This window comes from Accipiter gentilis, chromosome Z (genome assembly GCF_929443795.1).
Source record: "Accipiter gentilis chromosome Z, bAccGen1.1, whole genome shotgun sequence".
Lineage (NCBI taxonomy): Eukaryota > Metazoa > Chordata > Aves > Accipitriformes > Accipitridae > Astur > Astur gentilis.
Genome location: NC_064919.1, coordinates 73569949 through 73590436, shown reverse-complemented (window position 1 = coordinate 73590436; position 20488 = coordinate 73569949). Strand labels below are relative to the sequence as shown.

At 39.1% G+C, this 20488-nt stretch overlaps 1 protein-coding gene across 6 annotated transcripts in view; it reads right to left on the bottom strand.

The window, feature by feature from the left end:
- Positions 1–20488, bottom strand: part of FYB1 (FYN binding protein 1) — a 69873-nt gene that overhangs the window by 19329 nt on the left and 30056 nt on the right. For all 6 annotated transcript variants that reach the window (XR_007505042.1, XM_049794784.1, XM_049794787.1 and 3 more), the window contains exons 3-7: positions 7565–7745; positions 5461–5510; positions 4322–4341; positions 3487–3533; positions 1899–2016 (exon numbers count right to left, since the gene is read on the bottom strand). Coding sequence is in view for 5 of the 6 variants with exons in the window: in XM_049794784.1 (XP_049650741.1) it covers positions 1899–2016; positions 3487–3533; positions 4322–4341; positions 5461–5510; positions 7565–7745 (416 nt within the window). In the remaining variant the exon portion in view is untranslated. The remainder of the gene's footprint in view (positions 1–1898; positions 2017–3486; positions 3534–4321; positions 4342–5460; positions 5511–7564; positions 7746–20488) is intronic.

Here is a 20488-nt window from a genome sequence, read left to right as displayed (position 1 = left end):
TAGAATGATAGAATTGTTTAGGTTGGAAAAGACCTTTAAGGTCATCAAGTCTAACCATTAACCTAGCACTGCCAAGTCCACCTCTAAACCGTGTCCCTAAGTGCCACATCTACACATCTTTTGAATACCTCCAGGGATGGTGATGACCACTTCCCTGGGCAGCCTGGTCCAATGCTTGATAACCCTTTTGGTGAAGAAATTTTCCATCACATCCGATCTAAGCCTCCCCTGGTGAAATTTGAGACCATTTCCTCTCATCCTATCACTAGTTACTTGATAGAAGAGACCAGTATCTGCCTCACTACAACCCCCTTTCAGGTAGCTGTAGAGAGCGATCAGGTCTCCCCTCAGCCTCCTCTTCTCTAAACTAAACAGCCCCAGCTCCCTCAGCTGCTCCTCACAAGACTTGTGCTCCAGACCCTTCACCAGCTTGGTTGCCCTTCTCTGGACACACTCCAGCACCTCAATGTCTTTCTTGTAGCGAGAGACCCCAAACTGAACATGGTATTTGACGTGTGGCCTCACCACTGCTGAGTACAGGGGGATGATCACTTCCCTGCTCCTGCGGGCCACACTGTTTCTGATAAAAAACAGATGAGTAAATGTTCATTAACATAAATAAGTCTACCACATAATGTTCTGTGTTTGCATTTCTACTCTATAAATGATCCCAAAGTACTCACAAGAGATGATCACACTGTTTACTGGAATTCTGGATTCTCTTTGGGACATCTTTAGTATATGTGATGAAGAAACCACTTTGGATTTTAGTATCCGTGCCTTTAAAATATATGTGATCTTGCAGAGGCATGTGGCTGTTGACAATTAGAGACTAGCTCAGGAATATCTATCCTGTATATGTGGTGAAGAAATGGGAAAGAAAATGTGCACTAAAATATATTTGTTTGCATTTAAGAATAATAACATACTTTAATGGCCGCAAGAGAGCAGTCTGCAGTCTGAAAGCAGTCTGTGGACTAATGCCTACACTTCACAGGAGTAGTCTGAAAAACAGAATTGCGGCCCGACAAATGCCAACTAAACCACTATTATTAACTATTAGTATTTTCCTTTAATATTTGCTCCTCAACTCATGTTAGTCTCTCCACAGCAGAACAAGATGTGAGAGAATCACCATGGGTTTACTGTGTACAGAGCATAATAGGAAGAAAAACAAAGCTTCCCATTATGTTCAATAACACTGAAGGAAGCACAGCGGAGCATTGTGAACAGGCATTAGTTAACAAAAAATGACTGGCAGATTTGTAAACTATGGTAGTATGCTGATCACCAGCTATATAAAAATGATATAAAAAGAAAGAACTGTCTCATTATTTAGCCCCTAGACTTTGACAGTGACTGTAGCTCCCCTACATGTGCCTTATTCCCTTCCTCCCCATTTAGGCTGGAAGTCCCTTTAGGACCCCTTAGACCAAGGCAAGGGCAATCTCTTGCAATATGTTGTTGAAATCTCTTAAGGGCTGGATACTGTTCTATTTGACTCCAGTGAAGCAAAACCCACTAAATATATGGGATCCAATTCCCAGTTTTATTAAGGTCTTCTGATGCTAGTCTAGTAATGTAAATGCTTTTTTAAATAGAAAAGTGAAAGGAAAATTTTTTAAGGATTTTTTACATAGGAAGAATGTGAGAAAGGAATTTAACGAAACTATGTAAGCACTGAAAAAACATCTTTGCCCTCAGTACAGAGTCTGAAGTCAAGCATCTGCCAAACATAAAAGGGCAGTTTAAACCTTTGTTTAGAATTTATCCAGGTGCTTGGTTTACTTACCATAACAAATAGTTTTGTAGCCAGCTGAAAAATGTGTTTTGAACTCAACAATGCTAAATAAAACTTCTTACATGTCTTTGGCCAGATTACAAAGCAAAAAGCTTACTTTGAACCTCTTCCTTATTTCCTGCTCTTTCTTTTCTTTTTCCTTCTGTTCTTTCTTCTCTTGGTCCATTCTTCTCTTTTCTTCCTTGTCTCGCTTCTTCTCTCTTCCCCTTGGTGATCTGAAAGTGCATTGCCAGGACTGAATGTAGCAGTGACACAGATCTCACTAGAGCTTTCTTACCCAAGGTTAACAAAGAACTATATGTGATGGAAGAAGACTTCTGCCAGTGAAATCAAAGCTACAGATTCTAAACCCTAGTGTGGCTGCAACAGATAGAGGAAGCAGCCCTTTGTTTTATATTACATATATAATTTAAAGTAGCTGTCCTCAAGAGGACAGTATGCCAGAAAACGTTGTCTGAAGGTAAGAGATTGGCTCTACATGTGCATGTCCAAAGATCTCTGAGCTAATTTTGGCAAGCAAGCTCGGAAACTAGTAGCAGTCTAGGGGTTGTGGCACTGGCTGCAGCTGTTAAATATTTACCTGGGGCATCAGTGGTTGATGCAGCCTGAACTGAAGCCTGAGCTACCACTGGACTGTGGTTTTAAACCTAATTGCAACCTATTCCAGCAGTCAACACAAATGACAGTCAGTCTTTGGCACTGCATCATAAATGTGCCTGTCACACCAGGGTACCTTGCCTGCTGTGCCTCATGTACTGGATGGTGCTGAGATCTGGGCCCTGGGATGTAATTAGGATGATAGCTACAGCTCTGCCATTTGCTGTCAATGGTTCAGATGGATGAGCTGTGCTTTACAAACCTTATGGAACTGACTGAATAAGGCTCCCTCCTCTTCCTTTTTTGGTACTTTTGCTAAAGTAATTAATTTGATATACTCAAATTATATTTAAAAAAAGACTGAATGAGGAGCCCTTGTTTTGGTTATATAGTTTTAAAATTATCTGTTTTCAAAGCGAATTCAACAATAAATTTTTGCTGAAAGTCATTCCACATCTGAAACAAGGTATTTTTGTGTAGGAAGTTTAGACTGTTACGTATTCCAAGGGAATTAGAGCTTTTCTTTGGTTATTGTCATGCAGTGAATTCCATGCATTTAGACATAGCAGGGCAAAAGACTCCTTAAAGTAAAGGGCTAAATGGCAGAAGAATGAATAGAGCTCAAATTCTGGCTCTGTAGCTATGCTAGGGGACTCAGGCCATGAGAACTGCAAATCCAGCCTCTGATAGGAGTTTTAACTACATTTATCTAGAAAGCAAGAAAAATAACCACAGTGAAAGATCTGTCTGGGACCATAGTACCTAGGGGCTGAACTTCTTTTTCCTCCTAGGCTGTAATTCCGAACAGTGATTCAGACATGTTCCTTAGATCAGAAATCAGACTTCTGTTATCTCAATCACAGTAACCACATGATTTTACTGCAGGAGTTTTTCCAGCCCAGGGCATAGCAGATCTAAGTAGGAAAGAACCTGTGAACAACCTGATTTTCCTCTGGGTGAAATGAATGAACACAATAATGCCTGACATGGACTGCAGTGGAATCACACTTCTAGGCCAGATGAAGTATATTTGTTAGCAAGCTTTTAGTAATAAAGATACAACAGGTTATAGAGTATAAAATTACTACCTGATGTCATTTATGTCTTCATATGTTTCTCCATCGCTTTCTTGGCCCTGTAAGAAAAATTCAGTTTTCAATGGCCTAGATACACTTGGAAAGACATGAAGAAACTGGACCTGCTATGTGAGCTTCATACATACTATATAAAAACATTTACAGCAAAATGTAAATATAAATTAATTTCATCTTCCCACACCAAGTTACCACATTATTCAAACCCACTATTCTATTTTTCTGACTTTGTTTTTGTAATACCACAACTATAAAGTCCTGGATTGTTACTATCACACTAGCACATTGTTTAGTCCAAAGTGGATGTTTTAATCGCAGTGTTAGTCCTGGAAAGCCTTTATGTGTGTTGATGATTGCACTGCCATGATGAAGGTGCCAGGTTTAGCAGTACATAAACTAGAAAGCTAGGGATCTAAATGGGACTCAGATTAGGGTCCCAGAGACTGTTTTAGTCCTAATACAGCCAGGTACTTTAAGACACGGATACGAACCCGTGCTTAACTGAAACAAGTGGTTTATTCCTAGAATAGAACAGGGCCTTTGTTTCTGGAAAATTTCAATAAAATGAAATATCAGTGGAAATAGAAAGGGTGGGTTCAATTTTTTTTTAAATAAATTTTTGTTGTCTCGCTAGTTTTGATAATTAGTTCCAGTTTGCTCTGCTTACCCATTTTAGTTCTGTCCTTCACAATAAGTAAGTGCTTCTACAATTTACTGTCAATATACTGGATTCATTCTGCAATTAATTTTCTAAGGCATTGAAGGGATTTTACTAAATTTGTAAGTTTGTGCTGAGAAGGATAGGCTTATCACGGAGGATAACACTTACCCCCTCTGTATTTCCATGACCTGTATGACAAAAAATAAAAACAGGGTATTTATTTTTTGCTGTACAGAAAACAATTCATTCTAGCATTAACTATTTACAAACTGCTAATAATACCAGTGATAAGAACTAGAAATATGTGCAGGCTCCTGGCTTTTAATGAGGGTATGAAAGCAAACATCAGAGTTTTTCCAGATTACTTTTGTAGTAAGTACACTGTAAACTAGAAATATCTACGAAATAGCATATTTCACTGTGTATTATTAAAAGTGGAAGATTTGTTTTAAAGATTCTTTAATGACATTGATGAATTTACCTATGCTTTTTGTTTACAAAAATGGCTGTTTATATAAGAAAGTAATTGTTAAAACCCTAATAAATCCAAAGAGACCTCAAAGGACTTGCTTGGACCAGCCCAACAGCTGAATAAAGAGGCCAAAGGCTCTTTTGCTAATCCAGCTTCTACCCTGGACTGCAGCAGAAGAAACTTTGTGAATCTCCTGCTTCCTCCTTACTCTGCAGATAGTTAGGTAAGAATGGAGCTTGGGCTCAGTTTCACCTCTACAGCCACATTGCTGTATGACAGGGATGGCTAGCACACTACAAGTTGCATACTGTGCCTGGCACAGACCAGCTCCTCTCGAGGAGAGATCAGAAGGCAGATTGAAATTCTTTGCGTCACAATCTGCTTCTCCGGCTGCTCCTGGTACAACACAGCAACTCACTGCCTCTTATTGAAGGCAGACCACAAAGCGACACTAGAAGCACAGTCAACAATTTTATTTTTTTTTCTCTAGTATAAAACAATGCCTGCTTCACCAGTGCACACAACTTCAACTCTGAAACAGAAGCATTCATTTTGGTTCAGATTTGAAAATCTGGTAATTTATGGTCCCAGCATATTTGTAACCAAAAAAAGCGGGAAGAGAGGGGATATATTTAAAGCAGCTCCTGAGAGTCTGTCATATTGATTATAGAACAGTTAGTGTTACGAGACAACAGTCTTCACCCATAAAACTGCAGAACCAGCATAATTAGTTACATAAGTCATTCATGAATACAATACGGTTTTGCTTATCTTATAAATACAATATGCTTACAGGTTCTTATAGCTGCCATTAATTAAAATGTATGCATCTTACCCTGTGAAACAAATTCAACATCATCATAATTTTCTTCATTGTCTGGACTTCTGTAAATAGGAATAAGTGGACATGTGAAACCTATGAAGATGGTTTTATGATGGCATTTTTATTCACCATTGTTCTGGTGCTTTTTTCAGCTATTCTATACAATGGCTGGATAGTCTGTTGAGCCCTGTATGCTACTTAAGTACCCATGAGATTCCCTACATTGTTCTTCCTGACTGCAACTCATTTTTTCACATGGGGACACCTTGGTCCTAAGTATAAAAGTAGAAAATGAGCCAAAGGCACTCACACCATAGAGATGAGTGTGGTATGAAAAATATAATAGGCAGATGGGCTGACTGAATGGAAAGAATCTGTTGGGATCTTTAACCACCTTTGCAGGTGCAGCCTTCATACACAATGCACAAGGAGTATGGCAGACTTTTGCTCAACGTTAAAAATAGCTCCGAGACTTGCTCCTTGACTTGTAGGGCTTAAAGTCCTAAACAAGGGACAAGAGAAACAGTGGTATAAGGTTAGGCCAGGTAAACAGCCTCTGATGTTAGATTTAAGAGTGCCATCAAACTGAGAGAATCAAGACATTGAGAATATAACTAGTAATAACATCAGGGACTCTTAACTTTATAATACTTTCTAACAGTTGAAAGAAAACTAGGGCTGACAGTCGTCATCGAAGAAGTGTAATCAAAGAAAGGACTTGAAAGCAGAATGTGATGTTTTAAAACTGGCTTGATGGCGACAGCACCGAGGCAGGGTGAAAGAAAAGGTGCGTCAGCACACAGGCATAAATTTTCAGCAGAGGGAGGAGTCCAGAGGGCACGCAGGAGCGGGAGAGCAGAAGGGCAGCCTGGACGTCGATTTCGCAGGTCCCTCAAGGCCAAGAGGACACCCTCGGCGCTCCAGCGTTTGGCAAGGAGGGTCTCCAGGAGAGCTTCCGCAGGGGCCGCGGGGCGGCTGCCGGCCGCCGGCGCTCCGGCCGCTAGATGGGGCGGTGATGGCAGCTCCGCGGGGCCGCCGCCGGCGGGGCTGGGCCGGCGTGTCCCGCGGCCCCGAGCACGGCAGCGGCCCCGGCACCCGGCAGCACCACCGCCAGCGGCACCACCACCAGCACCGGGACCAGCAGCACCACCACCAGCACCGGGACCAGCAGCAGCAGCACCACCACCGCCACCGCCGGGACCAGCAGCACCACCACCAGCACTGGCACCAGCAGCAGCAGCAGCAGCAGCACCAGCACTGGGACCAGCAGCAGCAGCAGCACCACCACCACCACCACCAGCACTGGGACCAGCAGCAGCAGCACTTAGAGGGATGTTGTCACACCATCCGTACCAACATACAGTATGCGTGCTAACACGCAACCTCTCTAATGCCTCATATATTCTCCCTGCTGCTGTTGGCAGTAACTGCCGGCTGGAGAGCGGCTCGTCATCCAGGCTCAGCTTGTTCCCGGTCAGCTTTGACACGAGACCGAAGTGCTTTTAACTCTTTGTCGCTGGGAGGTTCCCATTTTGTACACAGCTTTTGGAAGAAGGGTAGAGAAAAGAGCCCCACATGCGACAGAGGCTTCTCAGTGTTATCGCAACAGGCCGCGACGCGGCTCCTGGTGCAGTTTCACAACCGGCACTGAGCTCAGTACCTCCGGCTTGCAAAGCTGCTTCCTGGGGTATCGACAGATAGACCTGACTCTCCTGGCCCTCTTCCCCCAGAAAAATGCAGGGGAAAGCTGCAGTTGTTGATACAACTGATTTTCTGCCAGCGCACGAAGTCTTTGAACCGTTCTGGAGTAAAAAAAAACCACAGCAGGCTGTCTGTTCCCACCCCTCCCTCCCTCCCTCCCCCTACCAACAGGGCAGAAAAACATGTTGTTATAGATAAGACAATTTAGGGAAACAACTGAACAGATGGGGGGTTCAAGCTAATAAAGACTAATTCCAAACAGGCCAGGGACAGGGTAGGACAAGGAAAGTGGTGGTGGGACCTCACTCCCGTGTGAAATGTGGGACACCTGCAGCCTTAATCTGCTGCTGCATGAGCAAAGGAACAGTGAGGAAAAGGTGAGAAAATAAAGACCTTGGGATTTGTGTTCACTTACATTGTTTCAGAGCTGGGCTTGGTGTTTCTGGGAGGCAGGCTGGGAGCTGCTGGGGACTGCAGAGATGGGTGAGAGGCTGGTGGAGTAGGTGGCAACTGCATAGCAGAATGTGGCGGAGGTACAGGTGGGGAGAGTGCTGCTGAGGAAGGTGCTGTCTGTTTCAAACCTTCATTTTTAGGGCCTGTAAAAAAGCAGAACAGACTGAATTTATCAAGCAAACAGCTGAGGGAGGAACCTCACTGTTTACATGAAGTACTGGGGCAAAATATCAGCACTGCACGCACCCCAGAGCAAATATATTTTGTTGAACCTGCTTCTTAGATATATTTGGTACCTTATCTTACCAGAGTAGAGAGGGTTGGCCTAGAAGAATGCACTGCCTGTGGAAGGCCTTGAAGATGCCTTTGCCAAGACATGAACAAGACACAAACCCACCAGTTCACCCAGTATATAAGCTGTTGTGCTTTGAAACTAAATTATCACTGAATTCTACAATTTGACTGAAAAGCCCAGCTGCAGAGTTTCACATGAGCACTAACGCAATCTTGCTGGAGTGTTCCTTGCTCAGAGACAGAGTTTCAAGGGATGGGATGAGAGAGGAAAAGATATTTTGGCATTAAAAGGTGTACAGGTCTCTGTATATCTTCAAATACATTTGTAACGTAAGTTGTAAAAGGCTGGACTTAATTTTCTAGCAAGCCCAGACTAGAAAAGTGAAAGTCTGAGAAGCTGCACAGAAGCTACACCCTCAAAAAAACAGGTGCAGCCTTCAAAACAAGATGATGCAGTACACCGGGCACAGAAGCCATAATTACAGGAGTGGGCTGGTGTGCATGTGTGCTGCACTGAATTAATGCTCCGTGTACAAGCCACAACCAAACACAATCAATGATTGGATACCATGATTTTAAACCTAGAAATTTTTTGTCAAGTATCATAAGTGGCTTAAAAGCTACCCAGAAAGAATTGTCCCCAGCTGTATGGAGGGAAGTCCAACAAAATGTAAGGAGGAGAGCAGAAGGAAGAAGCAAATTCACAGTTCAGTTAAAACCAATTACAGTCGAAAAGAACCCTCTTGTCCTCCTGAGATTTTCTTCAAATTCATACCTGTATAGTGGAGATTAAAGTCTTGTCAAGAAAAAGAAACTTTCACCATGTTGGAAAAAAGTGGCTTAAACACAGAACAACGACAAATATTTAGTAATGCTTAATATCAAGACTGAACCTTAACAAAAACTACTGAAAGAGCTTTCTTTACCTGCTTGGGAGTCTGAAATTCTGTCCTTGGGATAGACAAGAGAAGGGGATTCTATAACTATTAAAAGGACCTCTTGTGTCAGAAATCAAAGTGAAATTACCAAGGCTTGACAGTTTTTCTGCTTACTGACAAAGAACTCAAAAATTTCTGGATAAACTTGGCTTCATGGCTGCTTGGAGCAACTTGTTAACATATGTGATCACAACAGTGCATCTGAAACCTGTTAAGTTCCTCCATTACTTAAATAGCAAAGTACTAATGGTCCCAACACTGCTGATTACAAAGGTGAATTCTTTGTTGTTTTGTTAAGGAACATTCATCTGGCAAAAGCAGACATTTACAATTTAAGATATGCCAAGATTAAAGTTGTATGGTATCACATATTTTTTTATTGATATAACTTTTTATCACTTTATTCAAAAGTGTAGCCCAAAAGTTAAGTGAAATAATCCTTAGTACTGAGGAGGCTACAGCAGGGTTAATGTGTGCCAGCTGGAGAGAGCACAAAGGAGAAGACTGAGAATGATTAGACGTCTAGAAAACATGAATTCCTGGAGATATTGAACAAATTGTGGTTGTTTAGGGAAATATGATAAGACTGAGGGAGAACAAAATGAATACCTAAGTCTCTGGCAAAGAAGAAAGGGATAATTTTTTTTTTCTTTCTTTCTTTTCCCTGGTGGAGAAGGCAAGAAGTAATGTGTTTACAGGCCAGCAACATTTGTTAGGAGGCACTTTCTAATAGTGAAGGTGAAATTTCCATGGCTTGAAGTCCATGCTGAAGAAGTAGGATAAATTTATGGCACAGTTGTTCTTGCCCTACACATAGGGATGGACCAAACAACTCCTTTATGTCTCTTCCAATTCAATGATGACATCCTCTGTTTGTTGTGCTATATTTTATAAGACACTACATTTAAAATACTTGCCCCTATATTGAGCCCAACAGCTAAAGATCTACTAAAATATCATTTTGGCTAATATTTGTCTTCCAGAAAGATGTCCCACTTGTTTGAAGATGACAGGAAGAATGTACCACTACAGAGTTTGGTTAGGTTTGCTCACTGTTAAAATCTGCATCTTGTTGTTTTTAAAGTTCACCACGCTTCAGGTTCTATTACTTTTATTTCTACCTTTGCTTACCAGATCAAAAGCCTTTTTTTAACCACTCTTTTCTACCCATACGGTATTGATACCACTGAATTTAACCAATAGCTCAGTTTTCTTTTTGATAACTTTAAAGACCCAACATTTTTAATCTCATCTCAAGGCCTTTTTTTTTTTTTTTTTTCCTCATCTAACAATTAATTTGTAGCTATTTCTGTAATCTCTCCAACTTTTCCAGCATTGTGAAAAATCTGGCACTGGAATTCTACGAAGCATGCACTTGTCTGCCACATGCAGTGATGAAAATGACGAGTCATTCTTCATCTGACCATATTTCTACTGATTGCATCCAGGCGGTTTCAGTACTTTCTCCAGTTGTCATCCCTCCTCCTGTTTTGGAAGTGCAGACACTTGAATATCAAACTAAGGCCCATTAGCAAAAAGCTTTTATTCAAAAACTTTGTAACTATATGAAGATTCCTTAAGGGTAAAACTCCAAGACTTTAGGGTTACAGGCTAACAACCATTATGCATTACACTTTTCTGTCACATCATTGTCCTTACTCAACTGTAATGTTTATGATGTCTTGATTTTTTCCTAAGTCATTACACTACCTCATTTTGCAGGTATGGTTTACATTTCTCCATTCTACAAGTATATTTGCATTTGAGTAAAGAAAAACTTTGTTTAAGTGAGCCAAGATTACACGTGATTGTGCTCTTGTTGTATCTGAGTCTCTGAGGACTGTGTGTTTGTAGTTAACTCTTCACAGTCTTTATTAATCCACAGACTTTATCAGCTATAATCTCCTGTTGTTCTAAAATCCCTGATAAAGATGAATAGCGCTGACAAACTAAAGATGCATCTGCAGTTGAATTCTTTTAGGCAGATTCTAACCAAAGAAAGAAGCCAGGAAGGTTTTCTTCATAAAAGCCATGTTAATCTGTATTAATTATACTCTAAATTTTTTGTGTTTTAACAGAGAATCCTAAATCAGCTTTTCTGTGGTTATATTTATGTTGCCTTAATACAGTGTTGTGTATATGCACAACGTGCATACATGCCTTATGTCATCATACAGTGTTACTTCATTACGATTACTTTGTAGGACTAAGGTAAAAATTCTGCCCAAGTCTCTGTGCATAATACTTCTTTCATCTGATGTCTCTTGAGAGCCAAATCCAGGCAATATGAAACTGAGACAGGAAAGGACACCACATGCATTTTAGATTAAGTGTTTATTTTTAAGTACAAAGGCTGAACAACCTGTCCCTTTTAATTTATGTACATTGCTGGAATCTAGCAATAACTAAATGATCACTATATTAATGGAATCACTGCTTTTTTGTTTGTTTGTTTTTTGTTTTCTAACAATTAGAACTGACTCTTCCCTGCCTTTAGAGTTGTAATTACCAACACTTATTACTGAGACTGATGTGGGTGTAAAATTCTTTAATTCTAATACTGAAAATAAGGGGATGAGTTAGTTAGGAAGGTGACACTCAGTATGAAAAACCTGTTATAATCAGGCCCACAGAGCCAAAGCTATCATAATGTTTCCATAGTGTTTCATTTCCTATTTTAATGGAACATTTCACTTTGAATCCAGTTCCATCTTTTTGTGTCTCTGAGACACTTCATGCCCTGAGCACACAGAACGGCTATGTGCGGGTAGTCGAACTGAAGTCAGCTTCGGACACTCAGCAAACTGAAACTACATCCTGGCTTCACATGCACTCAAAACACTCTCGCCACAGGAAACAGTGTTAAGGACCATCACTGTGTGGTACCTTTGACCACTAACATCTCAGTTTCCAAATAGCCTCTTCTCTCTTCTTGGGACTCCCAGATGTTTCGCACACCGTGCTGCACTGAAGAAACAGATGCAGAAATTGAAGCTCTTCACAAAGAAAGGAAAGAACATATGAAAAGGAATGAGTTCCTCAAAACCTGTGCAGCTGTATAGCAGCTAAGAGAAACTTGCCATAGAAACTGTCCATAGAAAGTACCAAACACCCCATTAAACTGCTGCTTGTGGTATTAACCTTCTTTAATCATGCCCAGAGCTTCAGCACTTAGAGCAGAACTGTGCATAGAACACTGCAAACACTTCTTTTGTGTTCTTGGGGAACCTTCTCAAACAACTTCCATACATGAAGCGACAAAAAGGTCACCTACATTCTTTGAGAATGTTTATTTATCAGGAAGTTCAGGACACTGAAGTTGTCTTGATGTAAAACTTGTGACTTTGACCCTTGCCTTTCCTAACTTGTGAAAGGGAAATACTGATACCTCTTTGGTAGCTAACATAACATCTAAGAAGATCCCATCTTTCTTTCATCCTTTCATGTCCAGATATTCTGTGTTCAACAACCTCAGGAGAAATCAAAGTCCATATAACAGTACTCTGTAATTTCCATGCCTCTCCTGTGTGAACTCAAAGAGAAACTAGTAAAAAATCCAAAATAAGTCAATCTTTTTGGAACCCATGTGCTCTATGTAGTCAAAAGCAAGTTTCAGGGCAGGATGAGAAAAAGATACCCATTCTTATCTTGCTAAAATCTTCAGTGCTATCCTGAGATGCTGTATTACTCTGTCCTGAGATGCTAATACCAGAAATATGTGGCAAACTGAAGTGAAATCTTATGGGAACCAGTACTTTGGCTAGGACCAGTTCTCCCCAGCCCTTTTCAAAATCATAAAATAAATTGCACTCATGTGCAAGGGTGATGTGGGCTCCAGTACTGACAAAGCTGAAATGACATATCTCTATCCCTCCCTAAATACCAGGGTATCTTACTGCTTGGATGAGAGACTGGCACATAGATGAAGAACAATATCTAATTATCAACTGGAGTAGAACAGAAGCAGTCAAAGGAAAAACATTTTTAGCACTCACACCTGCAGTTCAACATCCATTGGCTGAATATACAAACCCTGATGATCAATTCAATCTGTATTGGAATAGAATGTGATTACTTGGCACAAAGCTTTTAACGGACAACAATGATAAATAATGATTTTTATAATCTCCCTTGAAGTAGGAAACTACCCCATCCTGGCAGAGGGTGGTCTGGCTTCAGCTATCCATGTGTTTCTCATACCTTGACTGGACTGCAGCAATAATGTATACCTGCTCTCAAAGTCAAGAGTGCTTAAAAAATTCCAGTTATCTCAGAACAGCTGTATTGCTTCTTACCAGCAACACACTCACTTGCAAATGAATTAGCCTGGGCTCCAGTCTCTACACAGTCCAGACTTAACTGCAAAGACTTAACTCTTAAATATGTTTAAGGTATCAGACTGTAGCATCTAAGCCATGCATTGCCTCGACCCAGAAATTTCTAGTCCAAGATTGCATACTAAACAATACTGGAACTGAAGAGCAATGTATATCACACTACTTTCCATTTCAAGTTCACTGTCATTGCACCTACTTCACCATAAATATATAGCAACAGACACATGTAAAAAAATTCCTTCCATAACAGGGCAGTCTCTTGCACATACAGGGGAAAAACTGTTTCTTCACTTCATATCCTAAAAAGCAGGCCATCCCTCTCTTTCTTTCGCCTAGAGTATGGCCTTTGGCAAGACCTTATTCCATTTGACCCCTGATGGAGTGATTTACTGATAAAGTGTTGACCCCTTCTGCTTTTTTTTAATGTAAAGAAAACCTGACAATAATCAGCTACTGCAAGGCGACTTCAAACATTCTGCAGGAAAGAATGCCAGGAATTTTAAATTTCCTGATGAATTTCTTCGGTTTTCATAAAAAAGGACCATAAAAAAAATCATCAGAATTTTTCAAGCAGTTACATTGTCAAAAGTTTTGCATTTTGAAGGAAGCATCCTTTTATAAAAAAAAAAAAAAAAAAAAAGCTTTTGAGCTACTCTGCAAATGCAATATCGGTTTTCAGTTTTACTGCAAAATATTCTACATGCAAGATCTGGGAAGCTTTCTGGGTTTTACAAAGGTTTTGCTAAGAACCTGCAACAACATCTGCAGCAGCTGATCACCCACTTCCTACTTTATTCATCATGTGCAGAGAGCTGTTTTCTGCTTCGCTTCCCTAACCTGTATATTCATTTAGATACAAGCCATGGTTTCATGTTTCACAATTATGCTGCTTTGGAGCTGCTCAAAGTAAGCACGTAAACTTACAACATTACTGAAGCTCAGTGCTCTTGATTATGCTGTTGTCAGACATACTGTAACAGAGACACAAAGATTATTTGAGACACTGCTCACACCTTGAAAACAAAGACCATAGAAAGTTTTTGAATATTGCCCTCCTTGAGTCCAGACCCCACTTTAAGAAATGCCTACATACAATCTTTTCTTCATTTTCTTTTCATTTATTCTCCTCACCTCTCCTGATTCTGCTTCCAGTTAGATGGTAAAGCTGCCTTTTCAGCTTTGTACAAAGGAAATCACCTTCAACAAAGGGGGAATTTTGGAGGAAGGGAAAAGGGTAAAATGGAGACCTAGTACAGGTCCCCATCCCGTTTAAGAGTACTTTACTGATCATTGCTCATACATCATGAAAAACATGACCAGAGCAGAGGTAGAATTTGTCCTTTTTTAAGCAGAACTTCTCATTGATCTCAACTGGGAAATCTTGTTTCCAGAGCAGATGCACAGACTACCTCAAGGGTATTTCACATAACACTTAACACCTATTCAATGCCCTATTTTCTCAAAATGACACAGAGTTGACATATTAAGTCCCAGACCACATACTTGGTAGAGAGTTTTTCCCATTCTATTTGAGAATGTAGAGACAAACAGATGAAGGATAAACAACACCTGAAAGTAAGCATCTAAATCTACATTTAAGGTTGACAGCTGAAAAATATTAAGCATGCACATAACCTTACTTCCAAAAGAAAACCCACAGTTTTCAAAGTCATTTGATATGTAAAAGCTTGCAGAACTGAGCCTTATGGTGACTAAATATGAGGTTAGATACTCAGAAATTTTCATCTGGGCAGTGCTGACTGGCACGAGGAAAGTGATTTAAACTACAGATGTGTAATCATACCCAGAAGCCTATCCTTATCTAAAGGGGATCCCAAAATTAATTCCCAGTTGAACTACAGGCGAAACTTCTAATTAACTGATAAAAAGCCTTAATGATTACTTCTTTTTTTTTAATAAGAAATATTTATAAACCCAAGCCAGTTAATTTTATATTGCATGGTATAATTTCATATGCAAGAAAAAAGAACAGCAATCGGAAGTATTCAGAGATGGAAGACATGTAAGATACCAATAGTTTAAAATAAATCTTTGGTAAATAATTTATATTTGAAAGAGAAGGCAATAAAAATGTGTACAATGATGGGAAGGCAAACAAAAGAGAATGTACTGGAAGAAATTTACTTAAAATGTGACTGTTTATTTCCGAAACCAACAAATTGATGAAGGTGTTAATAATTTCATAAACCTACTGTTCAATCTGAAAAATAATTACATCATGCATAGCATGCAATTCTAGTTAAAAATTAATCACAGGAGTATAAACACTGATATAAAAACCATCGGTTCCATGAAAAATTCTCATGCAACAAAGTCTTGCATTCAAATAGGGGAGTTTGGCACATTTTCTCTTCAGGATCTGCTAACAAGGAACATCGTTGTTCCAAATGCACACGTTTTAGGAGGGTTCAGTTTTGAGTGAAACCAATGACCTCAGATATGTTCATTAACAAAATGAAATTTTCAGCATAAAATTATTTGTTAGTATTAGTATACTGCTTCAAAAGCTTCCTAATATCTTTACTATGAAATGCTTAATGTTTTGTTTGCCTCTATTAGTATTGCATATTTACTTTAGTATTTAATAATTAAGATCAAAGCTTTCAGGAATGACTGTCTGTTTCCTACAATGAACTATTTGGATGCTAACTTAATTAGTCAATTTACTAACTTGTGTGTTGTTATCCATGTAATGCAACCAAATGATGAAGATTGATTAAAAGTATTTCTTACTGTGAACCAAGATAGGTCTTGGAAATACTTGTTCCATTATTGTACGCATTGTTTCAAATTCAAACATTATGCATGCTGCGTGGGTTTTCTATCTGTGAGCCACTAAGGAAGTATTATTTAAACTGTACAGAGAAATTCAGACTTCCAGGTTCAAAGGGAAACTACAGTATGTGGCAAACGTCAAATTTATGAGAAATACATGCCAAACATTCTTGTAATTATGAGTAAACAGACTACAGAGCATTTTTTTTTGAGCTAGCTAAACACAAGACCTTTAGGGTTCAAGATGCATTTTCCAAAACAGTACCAGCAACATGTCCAGAACTTCATCACCACAATATTTTTACATATCTGGAAAAAAGTGGTGGTTTTTTCCAGCTTTACCATAAAGCTGTCTATAAAGTAATTTGATGTGCTGGATACACTTTGTTGCTACAATTAGTAGCAAAGTACATTTTCAGCAAAATATGCATGACCTTAAAGAATAGGAAACTTTCAGCCAATTTGTATCATTCTTATCGAGTTGTAAATTAAAATTATTAATATGATTTGTATTCATGTTATTTTCTGGGATACAGAGAGGTTTCAGAATACTTGCAGCTCTGGTACAGCAGAGCTACTTGCATACTGTGACCCATGTAATGCAAACAAATGATGAAGGTTCATCAAAAGTGTTTCTTCATGTGAATCAAATTAGATGTAAGAAATAATGTTTCAAAAACTAAAAGAAGGAAACATAATTAAGCAGAGGGAATTACTCAGTTCCATCAGTTTTACTGGTTTTCTCTAGTAGTTTCCTTTTTGTCACCTTCCATGATAAAGTCATAGCTGTCTTTTTTTTTTTCCTCCTTATAAATTCTCCTTTCTAACTAGTGCTCTCAACACTCCTTCATAAAGACTACTTTCATACATGATGTAATCCCAAAGACATTGTGTTAAACCCATCCAGCAGTGACCCTGCTGGAGGGTGGACACTGGCTTCTAATACAACATAACACGCCATGTGTTTCATTCAGTCCTTTGCAGAAGTCCAGACCTATTGAGAGAATATGTTAGGCATATACTTTGACTCAAAACAGAATTGGCCTAAAAACAATTCAAACTGCATGTCAACATGTATTTGGAATTGCTTGTAAGTGATCGTTTAGGCTTACTCAACAGAATTAACAGGTGCATTCACATGGTTTATCTTCTGAGTCCTAAATTCTGCATCTTAGATTCTGAAGTCTCTGCTCAGGAATGCTTATAGCTGACTCAAGGGGATTTAGCATAGTTGACTGCAGGAATGACTCTAGAATTCATATGCAGACTGTAACAAGTGTATATATTAGAAAAATAAATTTATATGCCTCCATAATAGGATATAAACAACCCATATCTTACTGTTATTTTTACTAGAATCAAATGAACTTGAAGGGAGCAAGAGTGCCACATAAGGCCTAACAAACAAATGCAGAGATATTTAGGGGAAAATCTATGAATGTGCCTATTGCAGAACCTATGACAATTCTCAAATAAGGACTGTCCTCTGGTGGTTTATTGATGAATACATTTTATTCTTTTTTAATTAAAAATGTACATTATATTATTTGAAAGATATTGCAGACTGTTGTAGCTAAGGAAATAACCAAGGGCAATGAGTTTAAATACTTATTTGCAGTGGTTTTTGTGTACTTTTGCACAACAGCAGCAAGTTGTACCCAGAACAATCTTCTCCACGAAAATACTAAATGTTGGTTTTCCTCAAGACTCATTTTATCTATAACTTGGATTAGATTTATCTGTTTCCTTAGGCAGATAAATAACTCATCTCATTCATATTTCTATCAGGATGGTTACACTCATTTTAAATTGCAGGCATTTCTCTTTTATTAGCAGTTTAATTTGTAGTTTTGTCCACATATTTTAGAAGAATTATATTGTGAACCCTTGATCAATTAAAGATAATGCTTCAAAAACTTCAGTGTGGCAGGGTTTCCTCCATAGCATTAATATTCTTTGCTGTGGAGGCTCTTAAAAAAATGTGAAAAATTTTCTCTCTGACTGAAGCAGACAGAAAGCATTTATCCACTCATTGCTTATTGAAAAATTTAGTCTTACATGCATATTCCATAATTATGGTGCATGTAATTATAGCTGGAGAATGAAGATGTGAGCAAAAAGAGGGAGGGAAATTTAATTCAACTGGGCTTTTGGAACTTACAGGTTGAACTATTGAAAGATGGCCAAAGAAATAATACTGAAATTAGAAAGGAATTAAAACTTCTTTTTTGAAACTGACCTTATACCAATCCCATGAGTGAGACAACTCCTTTGGAGTCAGACCCACATAGGCGATGTCATTGCACTTGTACCAAACCATGTACATTGTGGGGGATTTCATATGCTGCAGCCTGGTTTTCATGATAGATGCACAACTTTGACTATATTTCAGCTGAGCATTGTTCTTCAGTTCTAGAACTTCAAAAATGGATTCTCCTTTTTCTTAGAGATGTAAAATATTTCAGTACAATGCTGCTGAAACAAGAATCATTTGGGTTCTCTCACTTTAGGAGAAGGAGGGAGAGGAATGTCCTTAGAGGAAAGATGAAGAGCTTTTACATTTGTTTCCACTAAAAACAACATACAAGTAGTCATCCAGATTTTGTAGTTGCTTTCAAGCAGATCCAGCAAAGTTAAGTTCTTGGCAGATCTGTGTAATCATAATTTGAACTTAACTTCCAAAGTTTTCAGGCAAATGTCTGAGTCACCAATAATAATAGACATCAACATCATGAAATCTATTAAAACTGTAGGTAAAAAGTCTTGAAGGTCTTCAAATTCCCGCAAATAATCTCACTTCAGTGCATTTTTGGTGTCACTTAAAATTCAACATTTTAGCTATGTATAGCTAAGTCAAGGCATTATGTTGTACATAATCGTCATGCTATTCTGAAATTATCATTTTGACACTTTTTTGAGCTTTACAGTGTTTTATGGTGTGCTGCAGTTCACCTGTGCAGAGGCATGACATCATTACAGGCAGCTACCCTCACCCCACCCTGAACAGTGTTGTTTGATATCATCACCTACTTTTAGTTTCATCTATATTAGAAACAGGTGATTTGGCTCAAGTTAAAATTCTTTTTATCCACTTACACCTTAATACTGAGCTGTTGCATAACTTTATCCAATCTAGCACTGAGGTAAAAAAAGAAAATCAACATTGACCTTTTAAGTCCAGATTCTGCAGTAAACAGCTGTGACATCCTGTGATAAAAAAATCCCCTCTTCTTTGTAACTTTGGAAGCTGCTGTTTCATCTTGACATCAAGTAAGAGCAACAACTGACTGGTTCTAAGGGGCTTTGCAAAGACAGTTAAGACATTGACTGTCCTTGGTAGTGGTGCTTGATTGTTAATCACTGCTAACAGAGTGTTAACTTTGACACTGCACCTTGAATTCTAATTCTTCCTGTCTCTCTCAACTCAAATAGCCAAGTCACTGTGTGGGTATGCAATCCATCACAGAACAGAACCTCAATATGTACTGCAGACACAACCATAACCCAAATTATAAATCGTGAGAATTTTCTTACAGGTCTTCTTTTCTCTTAGATTCAGTACAGTTTCCTTTTGTTTCTCCCAGTGCAGCTCAAAATATTCTCCCTAGCTGAAGCCCCAGTGTTGATCATTCACGAGGCGTTCAAAGATGTTCAGAGTGCTAGGGACTCTGAGCCTTCAACTGACTTTATGTGGGTGGCCATCTGTATGCGCGCGATCCCACTGAGGTCAGCCCAGGTGCAGTTCTTCTCTGAAAGTAACTGTATGGCTGTGGTCTCAAGTGGAAAACTGTCAGCAAAATTACTTTGTTTCTCTTCTTTTTTTCTAGCAAATCCCTGCTTGCACTTTGGGTGTTTATTAGAAAACACTATCATCAGTTTTATTTTCTGAATCTAGAAAGCACATGCATCTCATTGGTTCTGAGCTGATGTGAATATGATCTGCTCTCAGGGAAAATTGCTGAAATGGGACATAGCACAGCAATTTACCAGTGCCATGTATTCACAGGCCCAGACAGGAATTCCCTAATGCCTGCTTTCACTGGAAAATAGTAATGCATCAATAGTCAAACTTTCCTCTGCAAGACACTTGTATCTACAGAAGTTTTATCATTAAAAGCTTTTCAGGACCAGGTGAAAATTTCTAATCCAAAGCAAGGCCAACATCAAGCCAGCATCCCTTAGTATTCATGCAAGCATTGTGGACAGTTTAAATCCTTCTCCCACACGTGACTAAGACTGCTGCATTGAAGGTAAATCCTTCAGCCTCTAATGTTAAAAGTCATTTCATGCCCAGTGAATACTTGATTATGAAAAAACAGTAAAGCAGCTTCCATGGGAAAGGATAACAACCAAAGAAAAAGGGGTGAATTGATACTTCTGAGAAAGCCAAGCTCAAACACTTGCTATAAATCAGGCAATACAAGGTTTTCTGCACCCCAGGCACATGTCCCTAACACAAGTATAACAACTATAACAATGTGTGGAGCTTTTCTCTTCTCAAAGGACAACACAAAGCCTAAC